General features: G+C 40.8%; 2 protein-coding genes across 3 annotated transcripts; one reads left to right on the top strand and one right to left on the bottom strand.

Annotated features, from left to right (window-relative positions):
* The first annotated feature begins 3818 nt into the window (after window positions 1-3818).
* ldha (lactate dehydrogenase A4) lies at window positions 3819-11161 on the top strand. The gene is made up of 8 exons (XM_070908097.1): window positions 3819-3892; window positions 6253-6378; window positions 7053-7170; window positions 7308-7481; window positions 7677-7850; window positions 8036-8153; window positions 9541-9664; window positions 9817-11161. Exons 2-8 carry the CDS (start codon window positions 6253-6255, stop codon window positions 9979-9981), a joined length of 999 nt encoding a protein of 332 aa, XP_070764198.1. The 5' UTR covers window positions 3819-3892; the 3' UTR covers window positions 9982-11161.
* A 416-nt stretch (window positions 11162-11577) lies between these two features.
* tsg101a (tumor susceptibility 101a) lies at window positions 11578-22021 on the bottom strand. Of its 2 annotated transcripts, none has more exons than XM_070907288.1 (10): window positions 21980-22021; window positions 17990-18077; window positions 17800-17865; window positions 17324-17487; window positions 16849-16975; window positions 15969-16026; window positions 15640-15734; window positions 13764-13966; window positions 13393-13632; window positions 11578-13061 (listed from the first exon to the last, which is right to left on the bottom strand). In XM_070907288.1, exons 1-10 carry the CDS (start codon window positions 22019-22021, stop codon window positions 12972-12974), a joined length of 1173 nt encoding a protein of 390 aa, XP_070763389.1. In that variant the 3' UTR covers window positions 11578-12971. The 2 variants fall into 2 exon arrangements, with proteins under 2 accessions (XP_070763389.1, XP_070763387.1); XM_070907286.1 differs by lacking the exon at window positions 21980-22021 and adding an exon at window positions 18984-19305.
* Between the last annotated feature and the right edge of the window lie 319 nt (window positions 22022-22340).

Below are 22340 nucleotides of genomic sequence, written 5' to 3'. Positions count from 1 at the left end.
AGAAGTTGCTTAGAGTCGGGGGAAAGTTTGCGGTACATCGCTGTAGGCAAACTGAGGACATTAAACAACGGGAGATGAAGCATGATTTCACACACATCTAATGAAACTTCATCTGTCTCCAGCAGTGTTTTATACTGTCACGGTCACACACTGAAGTTTTCATTATTTTTCAAGTCAGGGCCCATCTGATAGATATTGTTTAAACTGAAGAGCTGGGGCTGCCATTTGAGGAGAATTGGCCTGTGGATCTGAGTGGATAATTTGCTACCTTTAATTCAATACAGTATTGTAAGATATAGATACATTGATATAGAAGTATACATTGCAGTACTATGTCTACCTCAAAACTGTGAAGTGAAACCAATTTTCTTCAGCTTTCATCCACTGTGATAACCTAGAGGACTCCTGGGGATCTACAACAGCAACTACTTGGCCTGATGTTTACACAGTATATATGTACGCACTGTACATGTCATTGATTAATTTGGCATTTAAGTTTAAATGTGATAAATATTCTATGATCTTGTTAGACGGATTTATCTTTGTGATTTCAGTATGCACTGTGGGATGAGGGATGCAGAATCCTGACTGCCTTCGCTATCAGGTAATGCGTCATGTTATCCAAGTAGAAACTGGTGCTCAAATTAGAATTCAAGTCCATGTGGCAATGTTATCTGTGTAGAGAAGAGCAGGGAGGTTGTTCTACAGCCTTTATGATAGCACCTCCTGCTGGTGAGCTGCTTGTATTGACCAAGTGGCTGAAAAGTTTTTTATTTATTTATTTATTATATTGCACAGACCCTTCTTTTTTGTGTAACATCATATCAACTGGAATTCACCATAACCGCAACTGTATCTGCTATTAAAATAGCTTTTATTCTGATCTGAAGTCTTCTGTGGTAATCTCATTGATCAGAGCCAAGATTCGTTTTACAAAACAAAACAACTGACTGACACAGTTCGGTCAGCCAAATCATATGGGATGGATTGTCATTTGGCATCTAGGCTTTGACCTCATCACTCCTAAAGGTTGGAGCTTGTGAAATACTCTGTGAACAGCAGAAGCGGCAGCAAGCAGCTGCAGCTGTTACAGCATATCTTTCAGGTGAGCAGTTCATACGCAGGAGCAGAGCAAAAGAGTTACTACATCACTGACGCCTTAAACACACCACTAAACTGCAGAGGGTGCACTGGATGTATATTGTGAGTTAGCGAGGGGTGTCACGTGAGAGCAGCAATAGACTCAAGTTGACGTTGAGTTAATGAAGACTTGCAGTGGTTCAGAAAGGCAAGGAAGTAGTTTTATTTGTATCATCCAACCATTTACTTTTCATTTCTACTGTATTGCATTTTATGTCAGAATATGACTGAAGAATGCCCAGATTATCAGTATAATGCTACAATGGGAGGCAGTTCAGGATGTTGTGCTCTGATAGAAACCCACCCTGCCAAAGGCTAACCTCACATGCCAGCTGATTAGGTAAACATCATTAGATGTTATTAGATTACCTAATGTACAGCCACTGCAGAATGCTCAAACACTACACAGGTTTGTATGAAAAGGGACATCTGCACATAGCAGGATGTGAAATCATCACATGTTAATAAAGCAGGGATGGTAGTTTGAAGGCTCATGACTAATAACCTCATGATATCAGACACCTTTGTCATTTTTGTACATTAGGATGGCAGGCAACACACTACTTAGTATAAGCAACTAGTATACTTGAAAATATAATACATTACATACGTTGTGTTTTCTTTTATAGCAATGGGATTGATTTGGGCATTCTATCAGTCACCACATCTGGACTCCATTAGAGGAAATCTATCATGATGACTAATAATGGTGCAGGAGGGTGTCTTATGGAGTATGAAAATCATATACATCATCTAGAGGACTGGGATTCAAACCACCCTGTCAGTAAATATCTGGCCCGCTGAGGTGTCCTTGAGCAAAGTGCCAAACCATCTGTGGCTGCAATCTGACCTGTCTGTGAAGGCGGACAAATCAAAGAGAATGTGTTTCTGAAAAAAACACTTCTTAAAAAACATATCCATCACCTATTTAAAACCAAAGAATTAAAACAGAAGGAATGGAGATGTAAGTGGGAGTTGAATCTATTATGACATTAATGTGTATTCAATTAAGTGCAAAATATTTGAAACTGAAGGCTGGTTTTTAACTCCACACCTGTGGTTTGCTCTAAACTGAGCGCATCTATTTGCATGATGGAAGTGCTAATCTGCTTGGATTTGCTTCTCAAAGGATTTACAACCCACAACATTAGAGTAAACACAAAGCTAGTGTTTCACTTCAACATTTGGTTATTAAAGCAGACTGGAATGGGATGTTATTTTACACCTATTGCCAAAAAAGTTACTGGCAAAGGTTTACTCTTCAGAGTATCATAGATATTAAACTGATCAGAGAGCTGATTTAACTGTTTGCTTGCTTTGACCCTTTTTGTCAATTTATGTGGGTGTTTCATCATATAGGATATTGTGAGTCATGACTAAACAGTCAGTACTTTATGTTGCGCAAATACAAAGAGTCCCATCTGTGAAAGGTTTTTTTTGTAAATGGTGGATAACTCAATAAAGAAAAATCACATAATCACGTTAAAATCACATAACTTCACGTATCCCTGAATAGAGATGCTCAAAGAACATCCAGGTGTAAATAGTAGCCTACAGTATAACTGGAAATGGACAGCACGAAGAGCACGAATGTTTGGTCCCAGTGTAAGCCAAATGGTTGAACCAGAGCAATGAAAACAATGGAAATGCTATGTTGTAACAGATATGCAACATGTCTTTTGTCAGTCCAATCTGCTCTATCAAGAAAATTCCTCAGATAGGCAACACAAATGACTGGGACTCATTGAGATGAGTTGAGTAATAGGGCTTTGTATTGTAATAACTTAAATTAGACAGGAGGGGGCGCTAAAATGCTGTTGCTCTGGAAGAATGATGACATAATAAGGTAACATACAAACTCCCCATGTTCTTCTGAAGTGGCCATTTCCTTTTAGTGTGTCAGTGTAAAACTGAGCCGTAACCTGGTGTGTTAGTCTTACATCAACGGCCAAACGAAATAGGACAGCAACAATTTAAAAACTGTACATTACTGTTCCACTAGGCTATATTTTACACTTTATCAGATGTGACACATGAGGCAGTTGAAGTTCAAGTTGAAACCGCTATGAGTCACATAAAACTCATCTGTTAGAAATCCCCACTACACGTGGATTATTACACTACTATGTCTTGTATCCGGCAACTGAGCCGTAACAGCGAAATTATACAAAGTGATGTTAAATAAAATTATAAATTACAACAAAATCCGGGTCGTGTACTGTAATTGTAGACGGTAGACTTGCGGAAGAGACCGGCAAACAGGCTCTGAGAGCTTCTTGTTCGTCGTTAATCTTTTCCACCATCTTTGAACTACATCTTTTCTAAGTGACAGACAGTCTGCTAATTAAGTTGTAGCTATCTGTTGATGTAATATTTCATTACACTGTCACGTGGGCAGCTATGGAGCACACAGCTGTTCATGGTGAGAACATTAAGACTCTAGGACAGGTAGGACAGGATCAAAATTTTACTGTTAGAAAAACAGGCTTTAAGTATTAAAAGGAAGTAGAGACACACAAGACGCGCACGGTCTCACTGCCGCATCCTGCCTCGTACGTGACACACAACACGCGCAGCGGCCACTGACCCACCCGAGCTCATTAGTATGTACGCACGTAACGTCTACAGAGGGGGCTGTCTTTAAATACCGACAGACGCCTCCTCCGTAGCACCACTTCTGCGGAAAAGCTGCACTCAGGAGGAGCAGACACATTCCAGCTCGTTTTTCCACCTTTTTAACTGAAGCCTAAAGGTAAGACAGCCCGTCTGACTAAAAGAGTCGACAGCGTATCGCCTGCGCGCTGCAGGCTTATCCAGATGATCATTCATTTTGAGTCATTTCCGTGTACATTGATTACAGTAGTTAAACGAGGGGCTTCGCCAACCTGATGCGCATTTTACGAGGACACACAGAGAGGGGCGTGTCGCCGGTCAATGTCGATAGTGTTGATTGGTTGTGAATGAGACTGGCACCAGCTTCAGTTTGATAGAAGGTTCCATTTGTTCCATTTGTGAAATGAGGGTGTGAAACAGAGTAACAGGAGCAACAGGATGTTGGCCTGTAAGTTTAGTTTCCTACATGTTGCAATAACACTCATATTAGTTAAATTAATGAGTTTTAAGTTTGAGGTTATAGATTATGCACAAGAAATTACTTTTATCATGGGGCCCACGCGAATAAAAAATAGGCCACAATAGAGGAAATATAGGCGTGCTAATATGATTAGGTTAATATAACAACCCTAAAGTGCTGGTGCTTTCAATGTGTTTCTATCATTACATCAGATGGTTTGCGTTGATGTAATTTACGCAGTGTTACACAAGCGGTTACGCATGCCCTCTACTGTTGGTGGCGACCATCATCCAGACAGCAGTCTTGGCGAACCTGGCACAGGAAGTACACTGCATCTACATGCTGGCCCATGGGGAGGAGGATCATAGTGAGAGCAGTGCTGGTGCTGCAGATATATTATCACTGGTGTTTCAGTGCTATGCCTGGTGGGCATGAATGTCTTGTTTTACAATCACATCAACTATTCAAAATATATATTTACCATTGAACTTTGTGTAGCTTACATTTTCTGATTAATCGAACTAAGGCCATACTTGAATACATGAATATATGTCAGCTGCATCCTGTTGGCAGCTGTCCAACTACATTAAATGAATGCACAGTGGAAACAAACTCCATTTTTTTCCTGCTGGTAAAATTCGTCCGGCATGTGGAATTTTAAAGGCAAATAAAATAGGATAGATGTTTTGTCTGATCACTGAAATGCAGGAACAAGATGTATTCACGGGCGCCTGCAAAATTGTAATATGAAAGGCCAGATACTAAACCTCAGCCGGGATACCTGACACCGCATCAGAGCTCTGTGAACCCCCACTGACCTGTTGGTGATCAAATTAAGTAAATGTCACAGTGCACTGGGAAATATGATAATACACGCATGCATAAAACATTTTTAGTTTTCCCTGTTGTGTGCAACAGCTACTTATTTTTATTTTAGTCCCAGAAGCTCACATAATCCGAAGCTTGAAACAAAACTTCCTTCTCCCTCTCTCTTTCTAACTATATCGCATTAAGTTCTTTCAGATACTAATAATCCTTCTTGTAATCCTCATTCGGTCATGCTACAGTAGTAATTTGGCTTGTTTGTACAGCATGTTTCAACAGTAAAGAAGGAAACTGGCCAGTATTGAATATATACAGTAATCCTTTACTGTAAGCTAACAAAGGGTCCCCTTGTAAAGCGCAAACCCAGCTCACCTCAAGGCCAGTTCCTGGTATTTAGTCAGCTTTCAGCTTTCACCTCTGAGTGAGAGATAATTGGATAAAGGGATATTAGGTATGACTGTCCCACTTACTATATCCTACTATTGTGTGCAAACTCGCCATGGAGAGGTCTTAAATATCCTCTCAAGGAAGGTATTAAAGTGTATTAATCCTGTCGGGTACTCCACTACGTGCTTGTCTCCACATCCCAGAGACTCAGCCGAGTCATACTGGTGATGTAAACGCCTGCAAGCGTGAGTGCTCCCATGCCTGCCCAACCAGGAAACATAAATAGTAGTGTGTGTGACGTCAGCCGGGGATGGTCTGTGCTGCACGGAGACAGGCTGCAGTTCTTTCCCAGGCAGTGGTTGCCATGGAGACCCAGTCAGGCGCTGTGAAGCAAGAATTACTGTCCATAAACCATTTATGGAAGCAAACATGATTAAGAGTGACAGACAAGACTAAAACTGGAACTTGTGGTTGTTAGGTCATGTTTCTGGGGTTATGAAAAAGGTCACACTTTCAGTTCTGTAACTGAGATGAAAAGGGAAATCCAAGTTTGGCTCAGTCATTGTCGGATGAGAAAGCCATCACGTACACCCTTGTGTGGGTCTGTGCATTATGCAGCACTACTTTACAGCCTCTCTCATTCCATTCTGACCCTCCTTTTTCCCCTTTATACCCTACGTACCTGCTTACCTACTTTTACCTACTTACCTAACACCTCTTTCCCATCACATCCTCCCCCTCAGTTCCATTCTCCTCTTGTCTTCCATGTCACGCACATGTCTTTGTCTATACCTCACGTTCTTCTCACGCCTCTTTACTTTCCACAGATGTCCACCAAGGAAAAGCTGATCAGCCATGTGATGAAGGAGGAGCCTGTTGGCAGCAGGAACAAGGTGACGGTGGTGGGTGTCGGCATGGTGGGCATGGCCTCTGCCATCAGTGTGCTGCTCAAGGTGAGACAGAAACAAAGCCGGGGTGATGTGTGTGGTTGTGTGTGTATCAGTGAAGTGTGTTTGAATGAACAAAGAGAAGGTAGGTGATAGATGGGAGGCCAGCTTAAAAGGTAAATTGGTGATAGTACAGAGTTATTACTGTACAAGAAGCAAAAGTGAACTCATGGGTGGGTATAAGGGCCTTTAGATAAACCTTTGAAAAATATGAACCTAGATGAAGACTGAAAAGTACCGATTTAGATATGAATGAGTAAATCCAGGGCATTGCTACTATTATACTGTTACAAATGGAATAATAATGATTTGCAAAATAGTCTCTGAACTCAGAAACCTCCAAGAGCTGCGGTCAAAGAGGCTTTGAGGTTGTGTTGACCTGCATGCTACCTTATTATACAAAGCTGGACAGGAAACATTGTGCTTCCTCTATATTGTCCTGCTCCATTCACAATGATGTAGCTTGATCTGTGCCAGCTGAGGAACAACAGAGGCTAAGAGAAACCAGGTCAGGGGTCTTACAGTAAACAATGATGCTGAATAGTCAAGGCAGGGATGAATGGTGTTGTTCCTCGCTTTTATGTTATTTACTGGAAATAACTCGGAGGTCAGCCTCACTGTAGCTTCAACCACGTAATAAAGTGAGTTGTCAGAATTACTTATTGTATGTATATGATTAGGACTTGTGCGATGAGCTGGCCCTGGTTGATGTGATGGAGGACAAGTTGAAGGGTGAGGTCATGGACCTGCAGCACGGATCCCTCTTCCTGAAGACACACAAGATTGTGGCCGACAAAGGTGAGAACGCACAAAAATAACTACAACCTCTGATTCTTGAAAAACGTGTTTTGTATTCTGGTACGTCACTTGACCCTCACTGAGTGACCCTTGCTGAAACGATTATTCTGTTGCTTCTTCTTTTGTCAATTTGTCAGACTACAGTGTGACAGCTAACTCCAAAGTGGTGGTCGTGACTGCTGGTGCCCGCCAGCAGGAGGGCGAGAGCCGTCTTAACCTGGTGCAGCGCAATGTCAACATCTTCAAGTTCATCATCCCAAACATCGTCAAGTACAGCCCCAACTGCATCCTGATGGTGGTTTCCAACCCAGGTTAGACAGACGGGGGTGTGAATGAGTGAGGGAGGAGGGAAATGTGAAGAGAGAAGGTGTGGTGTGGCTTGAAATAGTATTGAGGGGGTACTGAAGAAAACTATGTCTAAACTATAGTCTATGTATATATAGATACACCTGTAGCTAAAATTATAATTTTTAAGAGTTATCCCCTCTCATACTTGACCCTTCCAGTGGACATCCTGACCTACGTGGCCTGGAAGCTGAGCGGTTTCCCTCGTCACCGCGTCATTGGCTCTGGCACCAACCTGGACTCTGCCCGTTTCCGCCACCTCATGGGAGAGAAGCTCCACCTCCACCCTTCCAGCTGCCACGGCTGGATCATCGGAGAGCACGGAGACTCCAGTGGTATGCAGCTCTGACTAAAAATAAAATCTCTGCCAGCCTTCCACTGTACCTGTTTGTTGGTCTGTGGAAGACGTGTAATACAGCATTGTTGCATGTTTTATGTTGCCATTATTGCCTTTGTGAATACATTTTGTATTCAAGATGAACTTATTTCTCTCTATTATATGTCTGTCTGTTTCTCATAGTGCCTGTGTGGAGCGGTGTGAATGTTGCCGGAGTTTCCCTGCAGGGCCTCAACCCACAGATGGGGGCTGATGGTGACACTGAGAACTGGAAGGAGGTTCACAAGATGGTGGTTGATGGGTGAGTGCAAATTATTTTCCAGTAATCCACCAATGAGGTGAAAGGATTCCCTGAACTACCCTGCAAACCTCTTTTTCTCTTTCATACTCAGTCAATCATCATGTAATCTGCAAAGCAATCAGCCATGTGCATACAGGCCATCTGTCTGACGGAGGTGGGAGCCATAAATATTATGGTTTATTGAAACTGATCTTTGGGGTTTAATGGCCCACGGCACCATCGTCTATTAACATAAAGACTAAAAGTCCCAATGGGCACAATTGAATCCAGTGGAGCTGACAAGCACTGGTGAGGAATTTGACCAGGGCTCTGAGCCAAAAGGCAAGCAGAGGCCGGTACACAGAACACTACGGTGTAAAGGGCTCACTAGAGCCTGGCAGCCAATGCAAACACAAAAGCTATGCTACTGCCTGTAATATAATACTGCACAGTAGTTGTCATGACCTCATTTACAGTCCCGGATCTGCATTAATGAATTACAATATTAAATCCTGAGCAAAGACGGGTTTGCCTTAAATTACATTAACTTTAAATGACCTTTCCATGTTACCTAATCAGCATGGCTATATTTGTTACTTAATGTCTGTCAGACTTTGTGTTATGAAGTTGTGTCATTCCTTGTAAGCCTTGTAAACGTTCATATTGTACCAGTATTTCATTATCAGCCAGTTAACCTCACTAATCTCACAATAGCTAGGTGTTTAGGGAGGTCAACCATGTACAACACAATAGCCGATTTATCAGAGATGTTTGCAAAGGTTTCAGGTATGAAATAAAAGATTTCAAAAGAGGGACAAAGACATGGGGTAAATGTACACAATGGATGTCTTAACAGAGAACATAGAGGAGAGGCCTTATTTTAAATAGACATGTTTGACATTTTTTAAATGTATGAAACAGGAAGACATCCTTGTCTGTTCACATTTGTCGTCAGAGTTATTTTGAATGCATACTTATGAAACTGTAGTGTATATGTCCAGATTTAGTAATAGATTTGAGTTTATGGTGCACTACCTTCCTCTTAAGTTCAGTCAGCTAACTCCCATGGACCAGATGTATTCTTTTGTCACTCTGTATACATGCATACACTAAGCACGGCACAGCAGAGACTGGGGAGTGATTATAAACTTCCCCCACAAAACAGCATTAGATACCGAACAAACATGCAGGCGTCAATCAATTTCGTGCTTCTGTCGTGGTGATAAACAGCTGGATTCTCAGCATGAAAATATCTGGAAAGAAGATGGATGAGGGATATTAGAGGAAAATGACAAAGTTGGAGCTGACACAGTCCCTAATACCAAAGCAGACTGACAGCTTGATTTTCTCTTCAGTCCATGCTGTTCTCAATTTTAATGTGTTTTCTTATTGTGTGTGTGCATTGCAGAGCTTATGAGGTTATCAAGCTGAAGGGCTACACTTCCTGGGCCATTGGTATGTCTGTTGCTGACCTGGTGGAGAGCGTCATTAAGAACCTGCACAAAGTGCACCCTGTGTCTACTCTGGTCAAGGTGAGTGCATTGGGAGCAAGCCAAACTAGCTATTTGGCAAATCCCACATGATGAAATTCATCGTTTTGATGAGTTTGTACAAACATACTGTACATTGTTCAAATATTCAGAGATGCTAACCCTGACCTTGTTGTGCCCCCTTCATTGGATAGGGCATGCATGGAGTGAAGGATGAGGTCTTCCTGAGTGTCCCTTGTGTCCTTGGCAACAGTGGCTTGACAGATGTGATTCACATGACGCTGAAGCCCGAAGAGGAGAAGCAGCTTGTGAAGAGCGCTGAGACCCTGTGGGGCGTACAGAAGGAGCTCACCCTGTGAAGAGCGCTCCTCTGAATTCACCAATCCACTCTTAAAACCACACTCAACACTCCGTGGTTGCCTCCCTTCTACCGTACCTCCTGTGTCCCACACGGCGACCGCCGAATGAAACCTTTTGAATATCTTAAAAAAGGCCAAGTGTTTGTAGCTAAACCATTGAAAGCTAGATTTTACCTTCAGATATTCACACATGGGTGTCATTTTCCTCTGCTGCCTCCCATCCGTCCCCCTCCCTCCATGACTGAATTCTTGGAAACATAATTCATGCCTTTAGCATTTGAGCTTAGCAGGTGTTGGAGAGAGGGGAATCTATTTGTTGTCCTGACTACACAAGAAAAGTAAGTCCTTTGCATATTGAGCGTATAAATTCTATGTACTGTATGTTACTGTGTTTGGTTGCCGCTTCTGTACACTCCTTGTTCGTAGTTTGTATTTATTGTGTGTATTCTGTGATTGTTGTGAGTTGTTTTTTTCCACTTGGTGATCTCTGTTTATTTTTTTATTTGGAGTATAATGGAGACATTCCATTCTCTATGAGGAGGGCTTCCTATCCACCTACAGTCATAACAACACCGCTGCATATATCACTGGGCCAAAATCCATTGATACCAAAGTACCTTATCATTTGAGAAAAGCAATGCTACGTCTACTTGTTGGCATTGAAGCCTTTGTAAACAAACCTAACCACAAGTGCACTGACAGAAAAACTTAAAAAGGCTTAAAAGAACTGGCAAGATGCAACAATGGTTACATCTGAGAGAATTAAAGGGGTTGCCACCAAGGTGGCTTGCCATGATTTAACTCAGCAAAGAGATAACAGAGAGCCAATGGGAAAGATTCAGCTACAATCATGACCAAGGGCCAGGTTATGAATCGTAACAGAAGGTAACAATCCTGAAGAAGGTGCTGTCTGCTTGCGCACCCGAAATACCCTCAAAGGGTTTTGTATTTATTCTACTCCATCTGGCTCAGGTGGAGTAGAATAAAAGGTCAAGAGAAAAATGATGGTATTATTTATAACTGTTAATACTGTTAAGATCTGTTTATGTATTAATGTTACTACATTAGATATGGTCTATCAATCACCTGACTCACTGAGGAACTGTACCTGTTATGGCAGCTGGATTATTGATTTTTATTTGCCGTAACATCAAATAAATCTGCCAGGATAATGCTACAAGTCTGTCCTTTGTCCTTTCCTGTGTTTGCTATCCAACCTAGCGAAAGGCGGTTCGTATGTGTTTACAGGGCAGCTGACTCAGCCGCCCTCAGTGCACAGCTATGGGTCAGCACATGGTTTTTATGCAGGAGATCAAAATGTGGTCACTAGGTTCTCTATGTGACATCATGGCAAGGTGAACATGTACACCTAGGTAGATACTGCTGCACCTGCTGACGAATACCAGTATTTTAAGTGTTTGATCAGCGAGAACTAAAATACTGTTGATTAAAGCTAGTCACAAATGTTGCTGAAGTACTTTCTGTAGTTTTGAGTCCAACAGGCGTGCGACAGAGAAAACACCACTAGATGTTACTTTTCCATGATTAATAACCCATCAAACAACTATGAAAACACTGAAATGATCACAAAGGAGATCCATTAAATCAGATTTATTTTATTTGTACTGATTTACATAAATCTACAGATATAAAAGAACAGGTGGTCTATGGTTGAATTGGAAACAAGAAAAAATAACAGTAAATATTCTATCATACAATTCAAAGTGCATTTAGTAAAAGGCTAATTTAAATGAGACCTGTTTGCAAACTTTACATAAGTTAATGTTTTGATTAGTATAGTTTTTATTTTTGTACCCTTGTACACTCCAGCTTTATTCACAACTTTTTCCTTGCGTTTAATGAAAAGCAAAACCTCTCAACAGGACTGAGAATGAGTCGACAGTACAAAGAAAACAGAAAAGTGAAGAAAGAAATAGAGAATTTCCTTTGTAATACCTTAGAAATAACTATGTCAAGACTGTCGTCCATCTTAAACAGAGACACTGTACAGAGTAAAACAACCAATGTACATGATTGACTGGTTAATGCAGTCAGACTGGAGGGTAGACCTGAGCAGCTGACAACAAATCAAAGAAACTCACTCACGCCATTGTAAAGACACATACACAGATCAGGGGAAACAGATAGTGTGGACAAGTGGCATGGGAGCTCAAAATTTAGCTCTTGAATAGACAGTGAAGAAACACAGTTCAGGTCCATGTTCATCGTCACCTCTACTGTATGAAAAGCGATTACGTTGACTCCATGAACATGACCCAGACCTCATACAGCATTAAATCCTGAGGCTGAACCCCTGTCCTTCCTGAAAGGTTGCCCTGGGTATTCATATCAGAGCCTAACCTTTTCATTATGAAGGGTGTGGACATATGGGGCTCTCTACAAAGCCCCTCTCTGCTAGCCCCCAACAATTTGTGCTTACTAGCCAAATGACTTTGTCTGGCAAAGGGATTGCTAAATGAACCTGTGGGCTACCCTGCAGTGCAACATATACAGGTCAACACACTAAGTTACAAAAACTGAATAGACTTGCACGTCACTTTAACCAATATGGCATGTGTGTTAAGCATGTTTTTGTGTCAACCACAGTGGTTTTTATTTAATACTGGGGCACAAATATAATATTGCCATGTGTTGCAAATGGGTCATGACTGGGACATGAATGCATAATGATCTCAAAGAAGTATTTGGTCAGATCAAAATACAAATGATGTCCTACTAGAACTGTGGCCACACAGTTAGAAATGTCACTGCGCTTAACGAGACAGCCCAATTCTTCAATGTTGCATTTTGAGGGGTTCTTTCTTGTTGCTGTTCAGATTTCTGTCCCACAAGAACAGATTTCCTGGAGATTAAAAAGTGGGCAGATGTTTGAACTACAAGAAGACATTAAAAAGGGAATAAAACAGAGGAGGAAGAGAAGAGGGTAAGAGGGCACAAAGATATGAATGTTTCCAGGTAGTCATTGTGGATCAGTAGAGGTCACTAAGGCCTGCTGTCTTGCGGGCTTTCTGCATGAGGGCACGAAGCTGGAATTGCTTCCTGGAAAGAAGGCGTACATGCTGTAACAAAAGAGAATAAGAGGTCAATATGGCTAAAATCACAGAGGACTCGAGTGAGTGTATGTCTGTGTCTCTTAAGGCCTGTCTACACAGGAGGCGCTTCAGCTGCGTTTTTCATTCATCCTTCTGACAGAACGCTTCTATTTTAACCCGAGCAAGTGTCCACACAGCCTGCGCAGATTTGCTTTTTACTCACCACTGTGCCTGAACACATCCTGTGTAGACACAGACAGACGACTGAAGCTGCTGCTCTGCCAACGTGCTGCTTTCACTATGTAGGCTGTGTAGACATTATGTTATGCAATAGTGGCAATTGTGTTGATGTGGTCACCTTGAGAAAAACCTCCAGGTCTATGACGCCCCTGCGGAGGGCCTCTCCCAGGTAGAAGATAGTGTCCTCGATTGCATTTTCTTCAGCATATAGGTTCAGGATCTGTTTGTACAGCGGAGCTGTGGGCACAATGACGTCATCAATGTCATTGTTCTCTGACTGGTTCTCCATCTTCTCCAAGGCCTCACTCAGTTCCTCGTCCTTTCTCTTCAGCAGCTCGATATTCCTGTCAACCTCAGTCTAGTGGAAACACAAGATAACAATCATATAATTTTTGTTATTATGGAAAAATAACAGTATCAGAGAGAAGAAAACCATAGAGGACAGAAAGAAATACAGATATAACATTGAAAAAGAGGAGGATCTCTCACCACTTCCTGGTCCAGTCTTGAGACCATCTCCTCCAGTTTCTGATGTCCTTTCTTCAGGTCCTCCTCAGTCCGCTTCAGGGCGTCCAGCTCCGCCTGAGCTCTGTCCATCTCCTCCTTCATCCTCCAGCGAAGCTTGTCACTCACAGCTGAAATCAGAGATGCGCGGATGGTGTCCTCACCAATGGTCCCATCTCTGCTCGGGCCTTAAGAGGAATACATACAGACAGAGCTGTACAATGTGGAATTGTTATGCTTGTCGTGTACGACCCCGTATCTCCTGACAAGCCACTGAATATATGAAGTATTAAGCAATATTGAACTAGACAACAGGTATCTAGAGCCAATGCAAAGAAGCACCACAGAGACATCACCAGCATCAAGATGAGCTGACGTGTAACAAATGACAGGAAAAACCAACATTAAGTGTCTTTGTAAAGTGGCCACCATGAGGCCCCACAACAGTATCAATGCTTCTTGGCATAGATTCTCTAATTTTGCTACACGAGGGATGACCACCATTCTTCCAAATAATATTCTCTCATTTGATGTTTTAAAGATGGCGGTGGAGAGCGTTGTTTAAAACTTTGCTCAAAAATGTCCCATAGGTGTTCAGTTGGGTTGAGATCTAGTAAATGTGAATGGCATAGCAAATGATTCACATCATTTTCACACTGAAACCAGTCAGTGACCTCTCGTGCTCTGTATGGAAGCATCTGCCTCTGTTATGTGTCTCCAACCATTGAGCTTTTCCTTAAATGTACCATCCATCAGTAATTAGCTGACATTAGATGCTCATTCATTTAGGTTTTAGCTTGAGTGGCATCCAAGATGACAAGCGTCATCAGAGTGCCCCTAAAAAGTTGGTGGTTGCGAAAACAGAAGTTGGATGCTTATGACACAATTTAACAATTTTATACTAAAATGGGGACCCTTGTACACTGTACTAATGCCATCCAATAGAACATTTCAGCAGTAAACACTACCTTTCTGAAGTTTTTGGCTGTAGGTTATGGTGATGTTTTATGGGATTGTGTGACACTGACAGGTATTATATATATATAAAAAAAAAATTTGTCACATGTATTTTGCTTCAGGTGTTTCTAATGTTTTGTTCCAATGTATATGTACATGGGAATGACAATAATAAAATATCAGTCAATAAAACACCATCACAAACTAAAGCCTCAAAAGCTGAATTCCAGGTTATGTAAGTGAAATGGCACTGATGGATGTCTTGACAGTCCAGACCACCTCATGTGCAGTCTGGAGTCAGCACTACAAATGTCAGGGTTGATTCAGCCTTGAGAGCTGAGCAGTCTACGGGCAAACCCATTTCTTCTCCTTTACTAAATATAGGAGACAGCGAAAGCTCCTCCAAGGACCAGCATATCACTAGTGCAAACTGATGTTGGGACAGCAGATGGGTCCCCTGATCATAGGTCTGTCTTTGTGTGGAATTACTGTTCATCCTAAATATAGCACTGTGTGCTTCTGTATGAGGGCTGGAGGGGGGACTGTTCCTTTCACTTCAGGTCCATCCTACCCTTTGGCCTTTAATGCTCCCCACTCTGGTTACACTAACGACCTTTCACTGGCGGCTCAGCGCGCCACCGAAGTCACACAGAGGGTGAGAGAGTTTGAGTCAAAAGGTCAAATGTCTTAATTCAGGGTTTACTAAAGACCATGGAAAGGAGGAAATGTATTGTTTTTTGGATTAAGCCTTGGCTTGTATTCATTCATCGCATATTTATCAGTATTTTGCTGTGCTTGTGCCATTTGTAAAAAAAACATTTGGAACGTGTGCTTATTTTAAACTTTCAAATGTACCCATGATAAAGAGAAATAAAGCACCCCAGACACTGAATGTGATACATACCCACTGTGGAAACTGGAGTCTGGGTGGGGTAGTGTGCAGGTCCAGCAGTGGCCGGGTAGGAGTTGCCCCCTGGGTACTGGTATCCTGGATAGCCTCTGCAAATAACAAAGAGCTAATGCTTAATATTTTCCTTCAGACATCTATTTTTAACTTTTAGCTATAAATGTAACTGAACCAGTTGTGCAGTGTTTCAATAATAAATATGCTTCTGTGTAATACGCTGCTGAAGAAACCACGAAAACAAACATGCTAGGACAGGTTTGCTGGGAAATACAGTATACGAGTGTTAGCTGGAGGAGAGCTTGAAAACTGTTTGGTAAACATCTTACCCTGGGTTAGGATTTGGGCCATAGGGTGAGACCGCAGGCATGCCAGGCATGTAGGAAGCTGAGGTACAGAGAAATAGGGAAACAATCATATCTGAGGCCATGCCAGTCAAAATATTCTTTATCTCTCTTGTTATCACAAAGACACATTCACTTTCATTTTTCCATGGTGTGCTGTAGTGGTAAATGAGCTCCATCTAGTGCTTATGGAAATAAATGCATCACTTAAAGCATGATGCAATAACAAGGCACGTGTACCAATATACAACAGCAATAATATAAACCCTCCACTGAGACAATATATTGAAGTCAAAAGATGATTGCTGACATTTTGATGTGAAACTAGCTAAAGGCTAAACCACTGCCGCAACATTTTCATACTGCAGCAGTGGTTTAGCCTTGACAATTCGTTAACAATACGAAAGGCACACTCTGGATTATTGATTTTACACAGTACGTGGATGACCTATAGAACTTGAAACTACTGTGGGTATGTAACATATAAGAAAAAAACATGAAAAGAGACACCACTTCTTACGGAAGAGATAATTAATTGAACTAAAAGTCTAAAAATTACTTTAAGGGTAAATGCATACACAGGCATATATGGCCATGCTAAACCTAGTGTTTTAAGAATTACAATATTCAAAATAGTAAGCTACAGGCAGGTGTGGTGCTTATGGATTGCATTGTTTCTAATATTTAGTCTCCCATCATTGATATAAATGGGGTGGGTGAAATATTAGAAACACCTTTCAGTGTAATGAGGTGTTCAGTATGTAAATTGCACCATATCACTTTGTATGAAAGCAGTCTGTGGATCACTTCCAAACAAAGGGCCATTTAGATCACCCTGTTTACAACAAAAATGTATGCCACTCACGGTTAGGGGGTCCAGCTGCTTGGAAGGCTTGGAAGGGGGCTTGTGCGGTGGGGCGAGAAAACACAGGGGGCTCCTCTCCAAACACCACAATCATCACCTGAATCAGACCATACAGGTCTGACTGAGGCTGTAAGAAAGTGAAGGGAATGTTTTATTAACCAAGGCAACAAATGCAGAATCAAATGATCAACAGGCAAGCCAATGTTCAAATATTATCTAGACCCACAGTTCCTTTTATGGCCCTCATTATTGCACCAGTTTGCGCTGACTGACATCCAAATTATTCCAGAGAGCTACCATTTAACAAACTGTTATGCTGCAGGTAGTGTTATATTTTACAGCCACGCTTTTGTATTGTTTTTTTTTTATTATCCATGTTCAGTCTATGTTTTTCACACATTTAGTAATTTGTCATTGCCTGAATAAACTACTCTATAATTAAAAATACAATCGTCTATGAAGATGTCACACTTACATGCTTCCACTCATGTAGATATGGCAGGTAGATCTTGCCGTTGGCATCGATGTGCTTGCCAGTTTTGATCATCATGGCACTGGTAGGTTTGACAAAACATATGGGAGGATTGTAGGGATATGTGTCTAGCAACCACAGACACACTGGGATGTTGTAGACATTGCCTGTAGGAAACACACACACACACACACACACACACACACACACACACAGTTATAATATGACATCTCAACATTTTCATCACTCCACCGTTTACATTTGTTTGTAATAACTCTACTCTCTACTCTAACTGTTATTTCGAGGCACACTTTTGCATTCTGTTTTCAGGAGAACATGATGGTACCTCTACATATTGTAAACTGAAATTACTATATATCAAACAAATATATCCAAGCCTATTGGTTTGGCTTGAAGCTCACTATAGGATGTTCTGTTAGAAGATATTATGTTACATTTGTTGGATGTACATCCTTTACCTCTGTAGCTCACTGGGACAGTTCCTGTCAAGCTCATCAGGTCTCTTGTGGAGCCATCATTAAACACTGAAATACAAGAAGATCCCATCTCAACTATCATCACAAGTTGGACATATAACATATAATAAGCATAGAATATATAACTGAGACCAGACAGTCAAAAACAGGAGATCAGTGTCAGTCAATTTACCATAAGCATCCATAAGTGGCTTCAAGTCCTTGTACTGGGAGATGACATTGGTTATCTCACGAACAGTCAGATCTCTGTATTTGTATTGCTGGACATTGACAACAAAAGGAGAGGAGAAAAAGTCATGTATGTTAGTATATTGACGGTTTAGACACAATTGCTGACACTCAGGTAACACGTTTAAAATGAGCTGACACAAACTTTGGTTATTTACTTAGTCATTTTGGCATGGCCCATAGTTTGCAATTGTTTACTTGCTACTTTTATACCAGATCCTTAAAGGCAAAATCTGTGGTTTTGAATGTGAAAAACTGTAGCCTCACAATTAACGTCAAAACTCAGGGCTGGAACCTGCTATCACTCACAGATCTACCCAGGCTGGTTCACATATGTCACTTAAACTTACAACTGAATCTGAGTTATTAATTTTCATTCTGATCCTGTCGGCATCTGTAATGTTTGTTTCTAACGTTTGAGAGAAATTCTCTATTTTAGCATGAACCGGTGACCGGCCTTTTACATTGAGAAACATACATATTTTATACTTAATACAAGTACAAATACTCAACAAATTAGCATCTTCTTCAACAAGATAGCAACCGTCGAAAACAGTTCTATAACTAGGTTGTACACCAGCATTAGCATGTGGGATCATTGTAGTAAAAACGCAATGTGAAAAACAGCCATATGTAAATCTATGTTTATAGTCAATATATAAGTGATGTTAGCTAGGTGGTTATGCTAGATTGTAAAACACAACACAAATATTTGTACGAGGGCTCTTGGTTAAATGGATCACAATAGTGATACTTATAACAAAACCAAATGCTTAACGGTCTAAACTTGAAGGGAAAACGGGCCGTTTATAAAGTATTACCCACTCCAGGAAATGTTAAGCAGCTAAAGCTAACGTATAGTGACATGTTTGGTATCGGTAACATTAGCTTACTTGCTACTGTTGATCAGCAAGTGCCACAACAGTTTGGCAGCTTACCTTCAGCATTTTCTTCAGGGCACCTTCATTGACAACTGCCATGGTTGTTGAGTGTTTGTTTTAATCGTTCTTATTAATGAGTTAAGTGAGTGAGTAGCTGATTTTAAGCCAGCCGGAGTGACAGCTAACGTTAATACAAGCTAACGCTAGCTCGCAGGACAGTGAATGCTAGGCTAAAGTTAGCCCAGTCTCGGGCCCGACTACAGTTAAGACAATGATTTGGTGTCTACATGAAACCCTTCAGTCCAACACGAGTAAGCTCTTGTTGTTGATACGCCGATATAAACAAACTAAGTAAGAAATAGAAAACAGACAAAAACAGTTAATCAATGGTTCTTAAAAAGAGGCCGAAAAACAAATATCCGACAGTCAACAAAAGGAATTTCCGGCATTCCACCTGACTGCTTCCGGTAAGCATGTGACGTGAGCAGTTAGCCGAGCGGTTCCCAAGGTGAGGTCCGGGGACCTGTGACGCCCACTATGTTACCTAGTACAGTTACACTGGAAGTACAGCAATAATGTATTTTATTTTGATAAACATCATATTATCATGATATCATACTTCTTTCCTGGTTCCTGCTGATGTATTGCTGTATGTTTTAAAAATGATTCAGAATAAAAATCAACAGTGGCCTTAAAAACATGTTTGTTTGTTTTTTACAGATGCAGTCCATTTCTATCACTTACTGTATTAACCCACATAAAAGTAGAGAAATAATTTCTAAAACTATGATGATTGGATAAAAAAAAAGCAATTTAAGGAACACTGTCCAAAAAGCTCGGCAATGACACATCTCAGAAGAACAAGAAAGACAGATATAATGTAAAAACACTTAGAGTTGAAGGATAAACAGCACAGGACATCTGCTGAAAAGGATATTCAATGTCTACACCCCATTAGATGAGTTTCCTTTACACATGACATAATAGGGCAAAATCAAAAGTTTACTCAGTAATTATAAAAAATACTGTTTGTTTGGCAGTTCTATTGAAAGTGGTTCCCACAGTAATATGTACAAACTTGTTTAATACAGCTCTTTATTTACACTAATGAATCAATGAATGAGTCACTATTATATGTATTGTGTTGTCAATTAATAGTCCTGTCTTTGTGTTTTGACTTTTGACTCCATGTGAAAGTGTGTGATTAATGTAGGTTTTAGTTATGCGTCCACTGAAACTTTTAATGAAAGACAATGAAAGATCAGAATTTCAGTTCTATAGTTTCTGTCAAAATGAAATAAGCTGCAGTCTTCTATAATATAGCATGCTTTAATGGGTATCACCTGGTCAAAAGTCCAAAGCATTTGTGGATAAGAACACAACAAACTGGCCTTTGGGAGCAGTTAAGCTACAGTTTTATGAGCTGCTTGTAAAGCAATTTGTGTCTGTTCACACAGAGATTCAAACGCCAAATTAGTTTGTTATGTTCATATGCATTTGCAAAACATTTCAAACCATTAAAAAAAAAATGCAATACATTCACACCAAACACAGTCAATATGTTTTCATCAGGTGCTGCTTGACATTTAGTCTAAATCATTTGAAAAATAAGACATACAGCATCTTATTTGTCTGAAATGATCAATCAATGAAACTTATCAATGGATACCATCTGACACTGTGGATAAAACACTTCACAGGCAGCACACAAACAGTTTTTACACAAATCATTGTCAAATTCCACAAAAGACTAACAGTTGGTTTCATTTTCTTGCTGGAAAGGTTGACCGTCTTCTCTGGCTAAATACAGATACAAACTTCCATCTGTCTTTGAACGCGCCTCTGCTTCTCTGTGGAACTGCAGCCAACCTAAAAGAAGAATGAAGAGTCACAATGAATACATAAACATGCTGAAAAGGGAAAGGTATTTCCAGCCCTAGGATGAACCTACATTCAAACTTAAATCAGGTGTGGCCTAGAAATGAATCTTGGATCTGTCTTATCAACATCGACTTGTATCTAGGGCATAGACGCAAGTGTTGTCTTGAAAACACATGGAGGCTGGCTTTCTGCCTGTGTGAGTGTTACTTACAAGAGGCTTGTTCGGGCTCTGGATGAGGCTGCATACATACGGGAGGGAAGTCGCCGAACATGACAACCATCACCTGCAGTAGGCTCACTAGGTCACACTTGCCCTGATAGGCAAAAGAAAAAGGCACATCAACGTAACACAGCTGTAAACTCTAAACCACACCTTGCTGTAGATGTCGGTGCCAGCAAATATCAGTGCTTAACCCTGATGCCACTGTCTGTGTCTTTTTACATGCTGCTCTGTCAAAGAATACAAGATAAAGTTTCAATTCTCACATTCCACTCCTCCAGGTAAGGCAGCACGACTTCACCGTCGCTGGAGACATACTTTCCTCTGAGGACCATCATCTCACGCGTGGGTCTCACATAGCAGATGGGAGCAGTTTGGGGGTAGGTTTCCTCAATCCACAGGCACACCGGGATGTTGTAGGTCTGGTCTCGTATAAGAAAAATATATTTTATCTGGCACATTCTGAGAGATTATGAGCTTTATCTTTCTCAGTTTGGATTTGAATTGATCAGGATTCATGACCAAAGTTGTTTAATAGAGTCACACAATGTAAAATGCTAAGTCATTGTTACCATGAAACATGACAGGAATGGTTCCGGTGAGACTCATCAAGTCCTTTGTGGATCCATCATTGTAAACTGCAAAAAAAAGAATGAAACAATGACTGTATCATTTAGAGGTCTTGTTGACATTTTCCACATGTTGAATAAGTTCAGCAACAGATTGTTAGCTGTTATTTGGCTTCTTACCGTATTCATCCATCACAGGCTCAAGATTTTTGAAGTGAGTCAACGTAACGTATATTTCATGGGCCACATGTTTGCGAAGATATGCCTTCAAAACAAAAGGATAAAAAACAAACACTGAATAAAATATATACATGCAATTCATTGTTTATGTTTGATTTAGAGATAATTCTTCTTTCGATTGTTGATGATTTTTTTTTTTTTACCTTCGGGAGCATTTTCTTGATCGTATCTTCATGGTATGACATGATTATGGTTGATCCAAAAGGAAAATATCACTTTTTCTGTGTATCTTTTCCGATCAACTCTCACCGACCCTTGGCTCTCCGTCTGTCTTGGGTTTATGTATAACCTCCTGTCTTTTATGACCAATGAAGGCCAGGAACAGAACAGCCTCACAATTATGCAAATCATCTGCCATAAAAAGCAGTAACTGGGCTACGTGGCTTGAACAAACAAGACAGGAAAACTGTGACCCAATAAACCAATATATATTATATTATATTAGTATTATTGATAATGATAATTTATGACTGCTAGAGGAGCCATCTTTGGTTGCTGTTTGGA

The sequence above is a fragment of the Enoplosus armatus genome, chromosome 6 (genome assembly GCF_043641665.1).
Source record: "Enoplosus armatus isolate fEnoArm2 chromosome 6, fEnoArm2.hap1, whole genome shotgun sequence".
NCBI lineage: Eukaryota > Metazoa > Chordata > Actinopteri > Centrarchiformes > Enoplosidae > Enoplosus > Enoplosus armatus.
This window is presented reverse-complemented; position numbering and strand designations above follow the sequence as displayed.

Excerpts from the sequence above, each read along its gene's own strand:
- ldha (XM_070908097.1), top strand. The coding sequence starts at position 6,253 with ATGTCCACCAAGGAAAAGCTGATCAGCCATGTGATGAAGGAGGAGCCT. Across the intron at positions 7,171-7,307 it reads CAAGATTGTGGCCGACAAAG|ACTACAGTGTGACAGCTAAC; the intron begins GTGAGAACGCAC and ends TCAATTTGTCAG. Across the intron at positions 7,851-8,035 it reads AGAGCACGGAGACTCCAGTG|TGCCTGTGTGGAGCGGTGTG; the intron begins GTATGCAGCTCT and ends TGTTTCTCATAG.
- tsg101a (XM_070907288.1), bottom strand. The coding sequence starts at position 22,021 with ATGTCATACCATGAAGATACGATCAAGAAAATGCTCCCGAAG. Across the intron at positions 16,976-17,323 it reads ATCTACATGAGTGGAAGCAT|CCTCAGTCAGACCTGTATGG; the intron begins GTAAGTGTGACA and ends ACTTTCTTACAG. Across the intron at positions 13,633-13,763 it reads CAAGACTGGACCAGGAAGTG|ACTGAGGTTGACAGGAATAT; the intron begins GTGAGAGATCCT and ends TGTTTCCACTAG.